At 38.7% G+C, this 9812-nt stretch overlaps 2 protein-coding genes across 2 annotated transcripts; one reads left to right on the top strand and one right to left on the bottom strand.

Annotated features, from left to right (window-relative positions):
• Positions 1–4418: 4418 nt before the first annotated feature.
• LOC127087934 (zinc transporter 4, chloroplastic) lies at positions 4419–6280 on the bottom strand. Its single transcript, XM_051028850.1, has 4 exons — positions 5987–6280; positions 5857–5911; positions 5084–5763; positions 4419–4979 (listed from the first exon to the last, which is right to left on the bottom strand). The coding sequence occupies exons 1-4, from the start codon at positions 5999–6001 to the stop codon at positions 4524–4526; spliced, it is 1206 nt and encodes a 401-aa protein (XP_050884807.1). The 5' UTR covers positions 6002–6280; the 3' UTR covers positions 4419–4523.
• A 2176-nt stretch (positions 6281–8456) lies between these two features.
• LOC127079003 (uncharacterized) lies at positions 8457–9200 on the top strand. Its single transcript, XM_051019420.1, has one exon. It carries the CDS (start codon positions 8457–8459, stop codon positions 9198–9200), a length of 744 nt encoding a protein of 247 aa, XP_050875377.1.
• Positions 9201–9812: the final 612 nt, after the last annotated feature.

The following is a 9812-nucleotide window of genomic DNA, read 5'->3' as shown; positions in this document are numbered from 1 at the left end:
TGCTAGTCATTTTTAATTTCAAACTTCTCCCGCTCAGGTATTTAGGTCGACCCCGTCTCCTATGTGTTTGACACAACCAAGAATTTCTTAAGTCCCAATCTTCAGTTCAGTCGACAGAGTGGATTTCGACCAAACATGATTCTTCTGTCGGTTTCATCTCCTGGTGACTTATGGTTTTCTCAGCTCTTGCTTATCTTAGGCACAACTTTCTTTCAAGTCACCCCTTGGTGGCGTATAAACCTTAAATTCATAAGGCACTTTCATTGATTACGTCTTCAACATGCCTTATAAATTTCTTGTGGTAACACACCGTCGAATGTATTGTTTTTCGGATGGCGATGGAATCTTGATAGACTTCCCACTCGAGATCAATTGCTAATAAGGAGGAATATTGTTAATAATAGAGATAAGTGTTGCGTTCTTTGTTTTAAGGAAGACGAATCGAGGAATCATTTGTTTTTTAGATGTGATTTCAGGAGAAGATTATGGACTGATTTGGTTAAGTGATTAGGTGTAGAGTCAGATTTATTAGCGGAGGAGTTCTCTATGTTTACGTTCAACCATTTGAAGATGAAGAATGAGAAGGTTTCTAGAATTATGAGTCTTATTTGGTTGGCGGCTCTTTGGATCATTTGATTGACACGTAATACAATTATTTTTACGGGAGATATTCTGAATTTTGAGGAATATAAGTTGAATATCAAAACTAAAGTTTGGGAGTGGTTAAAGATAGTTTTTAACTTTAAATGATATTGTAGTTTTTTTTTATTGGTTTAGTATCCTCTTTATTGTTTCAATTAGTCTGGAACTGTTTCTTTTGTAAGAATTTCAAATATCCCTTATAATCGCTTTGTTTGAGTTGAATGGATCATTGCTTATTAAGAAAAATATGTTCATTAATTATCAATATTCTCGCCAATAAAACTTGTCCAACAAAGCTCTTGACTTTAGCAAGAACTATATTTGTTGCTTCACAAGAATCCATTTCTTGTTTGTATTGTTGTTATACTAATGACTTTGTGTAATGACTTTATATGCCATCCAGCTATAGCAGCATCCCCTGTGCTTATGTTTAGCTATTTTTCATCATTATGCTATGTTTTACTACTTTTTAATTAATAAATCGAAGTATATAATTTTATTTATCTTATAAGTTTTATATAAAATAAATGTAGAGTCATGTTGATTTTTTATTTAATTTCATCTTATCCATTTTTTGGGGGATGGATAAGTTGTTGGGACCTTTTTATGTCAATTAAAAATGGGTAAATTCCTAAAATTACTGATAGAACAAAACTGTGATTTTTTTATAAAAATAATCCATTTTTAAGGAAATTCCAAAATATCCCTGGTTTCAAAAAAATTTCAAAATTATCCTACTTTTAGGAGGAGTCGCCAATTGAATTGGAGACTCCTCTTAAAACTTGAATGGAGGCGCCAATTCAATTGGAGACTCCTCCTAAAATGCAATTTTTTTGGTAAATGGTATACGTGATAGATAAATTTGATATAGGACCAATTGATACTAATAAAATTTGCCGTTTACACAAAGAAACCTAATGGTGATGACCGAGATCACCTAACCGACCTTCGGTCCCACATCCTCTAGCTACCCTAATCCACGTTGACGATTCAGTACCGGTGTTTGATCATCTGAGGGGCCAGGACCGTCACTACCAACTACAGGAGAAGGTCTGTTGAGGTATTCAGACAAGTTGGCATAGTCTTCAGTATGCATCGATGGTGTACCGCCGTAGCTGAGCTCATGACCCATGCCAGAGAAGTTGGGATGTGGTTGACTCATTGATGGGCGACCGGGACGGTTGAAGGGAGACATGGGTGTGAACGATGCATCGAGGAAAGGTTGGAAAGGTTGTTGGGGTGTTTGGTAGAGATAGGGTTGTTGGATGTTTGGGTTTTGTGAGGTTTGGGCTTCTTGGCTATGGTAGGAGGAGGGGCGGTTGGTGTTGAATGATCGTTGGGTGTTCTGGCTTAGGTGACTTTGGTAGGGTGATGGGGTGGGTGTGAAGCGATGTTGAGTCTCAGGTTGATGGTCAATTTGTTGGTGGTGGTATGAGGTATGCTCTTGGTATTGGGATTGGGTGTATGGAATGTTTTAGTTGTATGTTTGTGTGTTGGTTGAACGGAACGTTTGACGGACAGGGGGTTGTGTGTATCATGTCTAACACTGTTGTTGGGGGTTTGATGTTGAGGTGTCAGGTGTATAAGTCATCCCGCGTGGGTCGTACAAGTACATATCCTCGGCGATGAACTGAAAACCAACCGATCTGTACCAAGCCATATAAGTACGACTTGGTTTTTCTTCAGTTGGCATGACTGCGTCAGTTAAAACATGGTCATGACGGTGCTTCCATTTGCGACACTCCGATCTTGCGAAGCTTTGCCATGGATTGAAGTTCCATTGATCGTTAACTTTGCGCATATGTCATTCTCTTTGGCTAGCTGGGGGATCTGGGATACTTTGAAGCATACCGAACTGCAGCTTCACACGATCACTGTTGTGCATCTCCACAGTTGTGAACCGTATTATCGGTGTGCATACAATCCATACGGTCGCGTCTTCAGCGTTGACCTCATGGTCATGATCCAAATTAAGGTATGGACGCCAAATGAACTGAAATGTGAAAGAAGATAGGATTATAGTCAATGTAAAAGATGTTAACAAAATATAACGAAATAATTAAGTTATTTTCCTTACGTCTGTCGGTCGAAGGTGATCCAACAGGTTGCGATACTGAGTAATACAGTGTCTTGGACATCTGTTGTAACTCATACCACGTGCAGACCATCTACACCAAAAAGTCAAAAAATATTAGTTAGGGGTAATAATCTTTAAAGAAGTAAAGATATAGCAATTTAAACAACTTACTTTTGTGCATACAGAAATGTGAAAGGGTTGTTATTGACGGGTGCTAGAGACGATAGTCTTGACCAATCTCATGCTTGTAGCAAAACAGCATATCCAGAAAATATAGATGTGTCTTTGTGTGAGTTTTTGCACGAGGAGCTATAGAGATAGGCTAGACAAGCAGATCCCCAATTGTAAGTTCCTATTCTATCTATTTGTCTAAGTAGAGGTAAATACATAATATGCATGCTAGAACCACTACCTTCGGGAAATAAAAACGAGTCAATTAACAGCATAATGTAACACCTAGTTTTTATTATTCGAGCATCTTCGGTAGAATGCTCATCTAAGTATAAACTATTATAATACGACTTAAGGCGTGAGAGTAGTATACCTTGACCTCTTGCATTATCATCTAACAAATCAGTCTCCAAGAGATCCATGCAAATTGAATTTGCATAGTTGGTTTTACCATTAACAGCCTTACCTTCAATGGGTAGTCCCAAAAGCATGTAGACGTCTTCTAACGTCACGGTACACTCACCGGTTAGGGCCATGGGTTAGGGTAGCTAGAGGATATGGGACCGGAGGTCGGTTAGGTGATCTCAGTCATCACCATTAGGTTTCTTTGTGTAAACGGCAAATTTTATTAATATTAAGTGATCTTATATCAAATTTATCTATCACGTATATCATTTACCAAAAAAATGCATTTTAGAAGAGTCTCCAATTGAATTGGCGCCTCCTCCTAAACCCTACACAGGGGCGCCAATTGGATTGGCTATGGCAGTGCCTCCGTTCAATTCTTAAGAGGAGTCTCCAATTCAATTGGCGACTCCTCATAAAAGTGAGGTAGTTTGGGAATTTTTTTGAAACCAAGGATATTTTGAGAATTTCCTTAAAAAAATGGATTATTTTTGTAAAAAAATCCAAAAATGTAGAGACATGGTATTTGATTTTGAAGAATTGAAAAATATTACATACATTTGGTCCTATTTATAAATAAAAAAAGTTTGTATTTTAGATTCATTCAATAAAAAATGGATTTGATCTATATCTTATTTAAATATATTACTTACTTAATAAATTTAAAAAATAAATTTCTTCTTATAAATAATATCAGAGAAAGTAATTTGTTTCTTAGAATCTATAATATTTATCCAATTATTCTCTAATTGCTTTTTAATGAACTAATTCACAAATTGCAGAACCCATTTCTGCTTCACAAGAACCCATTTCAAAAGACACAAAAGAAGTGGTGGACCTCATATCAAGTTTGAAAACCTATCAAACTAGAGAAAAACACGGCAAACCCATAATTATCGGATCTGATATTTATTCATGTTCATTCTTCATCTTTATCCCATCGATTTTTTTTTTCTATTTAGTAAGTTATTTACAATTTTATTTTTCTGCTTATTTCATGATGTTTCAGATTTTCTTCCTAGTTTGGAAGAGTGTGCAGCATATGGGAAAATGAGCTTCTCGGTGTGAATGTTTGACTGCAAATGGAAAACAAATGTTGTTCTAACTTTTGCTCCCTTACATATAACACATTGTGAACCAATATCTATTAATGTCTCACCTCTTCCCAATAAATTGAGCACATCTATCTATAATGAAACAGAGTGTCAATTACTCCAAGCAAAAATGTTCATGCCCATATTGCTAATGAAGACATTAACCCAGCTCCAAGGAAAAGCATACAATAAGATACTAACTGCAGCCTAAAGTTACAACTCATTCTTTTGCTAAGAAAATCAGCCGCTATCAAATCTACTAAAGCCATATAAACTAAAATCCCTGCTGACAATGAGTCCAATATACCTTCAGCAATGAGTGCACCAGGACTGTAAGGGTTATAAACTGAAGCAATGCCTGTTCCAATGCCAACACCAATAGGTGTAGTCAGTGCAAAAAAACAAGCCATTATTGTTGCTGATGAGGCCTTGAATTGAGCCTGGGAGATGCACCCTCCAAGTGCAAACCCTTCAAAAAATTGATGGAATGATAATGCTGCAATTAGAGGCCTTATAGCACATGGACTTTGAGAAACTCCCAGAGATAATCCAATTATCACTGAATGTGATACTATCCCAAGCTCCAAAACCTTACAATGCACAAAATTTCACAGTTAAATAAGAAGGATCTTTTTGAAACATTCATATAGGGACTAAATTGATAAAGTTATATTATATATATAGTATATATTACCTGAGAAACGACGACGTGTCGTACGTCAGTTTCTTCATCAGCAGTTCCGAGTGCGTGAGCGTGAGAATGGCCATGTTCTTCCTTCATGATACCATGACCATCACATGCCTCATTACCATGAGCATGGTGATGTCTATGATGCGCCGCATGTGCATGCATCCCTACTATATGCATTCCACCGCTTTCTTCTTCTCCAAACACTTTCCCCGCAATTCCCTCTTCCAACGTCCCCACCCTCGCTTGCTCTTCCACCGACCGGTTCACTCCTTGTTTCCGTTCATAATACTGAGTTCCAACGAAATCAAGCAAAAGCGTAAACAGTGCAGCCATCATAGCAAAAAACCCCGTGAACGGAAACTTCGACCACGGAAACTCCGGCAAGCAAGGACTGTTTAGCGCTTTTGTTGCATCGGATAGCATATGAACAAAACCGGTGGCGAGAATTACGCCGGCAGCAAAAGCCTTCGCGGCGACGAAGAGGTTGCCGTCGGTTTTAAGAAACCGTCGGTGTTTTCCGATGAGAGGAATAGCAATCCCGGCCATACCTGCTAAGAGAATTGACGCCATCGCTATGAATTTGAGAATGAACGCGGCGGACTCATCTCGGCATAGGTCTGACTCAGCTCCTCCGCATGTTGAGTTCGTCATTGATTTACTGAGTCCGATGAACGATTCCTTTTCTATTTGTAAAATTAAATTAAATTAAATTTATTAGATTCAAAATATATATATAAAAAATGATTAAAAAAAATAAAAGAGATTGAAATTGTTACCAGAAAAGAAGCGAGTTTTTTCGATGAGGTACTGAAGAAGTACTTGCCAGAGATCCTGAAAATGAAAAGGAATGAGTGAGTGATTCTGAATTTATATTGAAACCGGTGAAGGAAAAAAAAAGGAACGAACCTCGAAAAAAAACATGGGAATGAAAATGGATCGGTGGGTAAAAAAGAGGATGAAATGGTTTATAGGGAGAAGAGATGAGAAAGTTGAGTTGATAAGTATAAATAAAAAAAGAATAAAAATGGGGATGATCGATGGTGAGCACGCAGGGCATCGAATTCTTGAAAGAGAAAAAAACAAGGAGTGTCGTCATATGGAGGATAGATGAGTGGGAGAAGAAGAAGTTGGTGTTTCGGTTCGGATTTTTTGGGTGGAATGAGCGTGATAGTGTCGACATTCTTTCATCACCTCTCTCTTTCTTTATTTATGCTAGTTTTAGTTTTCGTATTTTATTCTACTTCTATCTAGAATAAACGAGAATTAATTAATTTATGGATTTATTTATATGTAACATATTTTTAGTAAAAAAAAATGAGATTAATGTAATTTTCATCTAATAGAATTATAATGTTTTGTCATATCATACAAGTATTTTAAAATTAAATGTGTGATGGTTGACAGTGTAAAAATATTTGATACGGTTAGTGCATAGTCTTTTTTCTCTTAATTATTATGTATTATCCATGTAAAAAGATTTACAACGTCGATTTGTCACCATCATCTGTTTATATTATTTTATAGATTTTTAAAATAAAAATCAAACTTATTTTAATATCCAATGTATAGGATTAATCGACAGTCAGTATATTTCGACTAAATTCAAAAAAAAAATTAGTACAAGGTGTCCCGTTGAAGAGTGTCAACAAAAGTATAGTTGTATGTGGATAAAAAAGCTTATGTTTGAGGGGAGCATTGTGGATCGACTCACACTTAAGGGGGGTGTTAAGAAAAGTAAATGTGAGTTAAGAACTTTAAGAAACAAAGTGTGTGGAAGTTCTACATTGAATAGAAAAGTGGAGACTTAATTATTTATAAGTGAAAGAACATACACACTTAATACTTAAAGTTTTGGATGAATATATGGTGTGTCTCTCACAAGGTGTGCTGCTCATAAAGAAATGTTTCAATGAAAAATACTTCATCATGTTAAACCCCCCAAATTGATATTTTGTTAGCTGGCAAATTTCGACTAAGGAAAAAAACCAATTTCGACCGGGAGTTTCGTCGGAAGCTCCTCGACAAAAGAGTGTGAGAGTCTGTCGGTCGACACAGGAAAGCTTCATTTGAAGCCGAAAGGTTTTAAGTGGAGAAGGAGAACATGGGCGCGTAAAGAAGTCGTGGGTAGTTATACGCTGAGATAGGGGAAGTGGACCGACACGTGGCACCTCGAGAAGGATTTGTAACCTCCCGATGGTTGCTTTCTAATTAGTATTTAATCCAATGTTAGGCGAGAATTCAAGGTGGCAATTTGAACATTTGCAGTAGGGGTAAAACTTGAAGTATCAAAGCGTTTACGAGAAAAAAGTTACTTTCCTCACAAACAATGTATTTTGCCTCCACTTTATAATTACAAGTCATTTAATCTTCGCAAAGCTTATATTTTGTCTTGTTTCACTTTACTGTTTATCGTCTTTCTTTCAGTACTTTATCGTTTCTACATGTCATTTTACCTTTATTATTTCTTTGACTCGTCAAGAGTCTCGTTTACACCCTTTCAACCAGTCAAAAATATTATTTACCAAATAGTCATACACACAAAACACTAAGTCCGAGACTCCTTAGTCGGTCCTGCAAGTAACCCTCGTATAGAAAGGCTAGAGATCGTTGCGAAAAACAATAAATTGGCACACCTGGTGGGACCTCGACAGTGTTAAGTTGTATGCGATTGCACAGTGGAAAAATGACATCTCCTAGACCCCACGAAGAAACGTCTTCGGCGGGAGACACAATGACGCCCCAGGCCGTGGACATCGGCTCTAGTACCGCATCGATGGTTTCAACAGCGTTTGTGGGACCAATTATGACGTTGTGTCAGCCACAAACGCCGACACCGACAACCATGGGAACTATGGGGCAACATATGCCCAGTTACACGGCTCCCACACACAGAACGTTGGGAATGCCGACGGAGTTTATGGCAAACATGCATAACCTCGGTTCGACTTATAGTGATACCTCGTCATCGCCATTCCCTCGTTATCAGGGGTTCAGACCTTTGGCAACCCCATTTGATCGGCCCCTAGGGTTCAGATTGACGTCTCAATCAGTCCCAACATTTACATCAAGCTTCGTTATCGTTATGAAACAACAAATGGACGAAAGTAACCACGAAATGGTACACATGCTGACTCAGCAAATGGGTACTATTTTAAGGCCTTTGATCCAGGATTCAACGCAGAGTTATCAACAGTTGGCGACCCAAATGACCAGGATTGAAGACTTTTTAGGAGCTCCAATGGCTCAAGTGCGTCATAACCTCACGCCTCCTCCTCGACCAGAGACTCCGGATCGACAAGAGGAGATGACAGAGGATACGGTCGAATAAGAATACCAGGAGTTTGAACACATCCCAAGGGTGGCACGAAGGCCCCCTATGGTACTGGTTAACCGTAACCAGGATCCCAACCAGGTGGTTCAACAAGTTCGACACGACTCAACTGTAGGGGAACAAGACCTAGAGGCTATCATCGAACGGATCATAGTGAGAAATGAAGTAAGTTCGTGCCTCCAACGGCCGACATACTCCTCGCCTCTACCAGATTTTGTCTTACAGACAGAATTGCCAAGGGGATGGAAAGTCCCTAAATTTAGTAAGTTCGCGGGGGATAGTGAAGAATCCACCATCGAACATGTAGCAAGGTACCAGACCGAGGCTGGTGACATAGCAAACAACGAGGACTTGAAGTTGAAATACTTCCCAAGTTCTCTCACGAAAAATGCGTTTACCTGGTTCACAATGATACCTCCTCAGTCGATCCAAACATGGACACAGTTGGAAAGGTTGTTCCATGAACAGTTTTACATGGGACAATCAAAGATCGGTCTTAAAGAACTAGTGAGCGTTAAGAGAAAGGTCGCTGAGTCAATTGATCAGTACCTGAACAAGTTTAGACTATTGAAGGCGCAATGCTTTACTCAAGTCCCTGAACACGAACTAGTCGAAATGGCGGTTGGGGGTCTAGATTATTCTATAAGGAAGAAGCTGGACACCAAGTACCTTAGGGATATGGCCCAATTGGCCGATAGGGTTCGACGTATCGAATGTTTGAAAGCTGAAAAGTCTAAGGCGGGTCGATATCCTAAAAAAGAGAAAGTGTCATACATCGCAGTCGAATGAGACTTTTTCGATGATGAAGATATAGTCGATAGGAGTGAAGTCAACATGGCGGAACTCAAGCCCGGACCTCCATATACGTGCAAGGTTTTGAAACCATCGAATGGGAAAAACCCTGTCGAACCAGAGAGAACAGATAAATATGTCGCTAAGACATATACGTTCGACATGTCTAAATGTGATGAGATCTTTGATCTATTGGTAAAAGACTGACAGATCATCGTCCCTCATGGTTTAAAAGACCCTCCCCTATAACAGAAAAAGAAAATGGGATTTTGTAAATGTCATAATTTCCTTGATCACAAAACTCACCAATGTGTTCTTTTTAGGGATTTGGTGCAGAAAGCTCTGAAAGAAGGAAGGCTTCAGTTTGGCGAAAGGCCAAAAATGCAGGTGGATACCCATCCTTTGAAGGTGGAAGAAGCATTATATGTTGAGCCTCTAGAATGCATGATGGTGGAGGCTACCGATGGTCTCATTGAGGTTCTCATAGCAACCTCGTTAGCTGAATCATTTGAAGTAATAATGGTCGAGACTACTGAAGGTTTCGGAGTCAAAGAGGAAAGGAGGCCCGAGTCGGCCTATCCCCAGCTGTGCAAAAGTTTGTTTGACTTC

This window comes from Lathyrus oleraceus, chromosome 5, assembly GCF_024323335.1.
Source record: "Lathyrus oleraceus cultivar Zhongwan6 chromosome 5, CAAS_Psat_ZW6_1.0, whole genome shotgun sequence".
NCBI classification, from domain to species: Eukaryota; Viridiplantae; Streptophyta; class Magnoliopsida; order Fabales; family Fabaceae; genus Lathyrus; species Lathyrus oleraceus.
This window is presented reverse-complemented; position numbering and strand designations above follow the sequence as displayed.

Bases quoted from the DNA above. Each gene is read 5' to 3' on its own strand.
- LOC127087934 (XM_051028850.1), bottom strand. The intron at 5,764-5,856 runs GTAACAATTTCA...TTTTACAAATAG, and splicing joins AAAAACTCGCTTCTTTTCTG to AAAAGGAATCGTTCATCGGA. The intron at 4,980-5,083 runs GTAATATATACT...GTGCATTGTAAG, and splicing joins GACACGTCGTCGTTTCTCAG to GTTTTGGAGCTTGGGATAGT.
- LOC127079003 (XM_051019420.1), top strand. From the start codon at position 8,457: ATGGTACTGGTTAACCGTAACCAGGATCCCAACCAGGTGGTTCAACAA.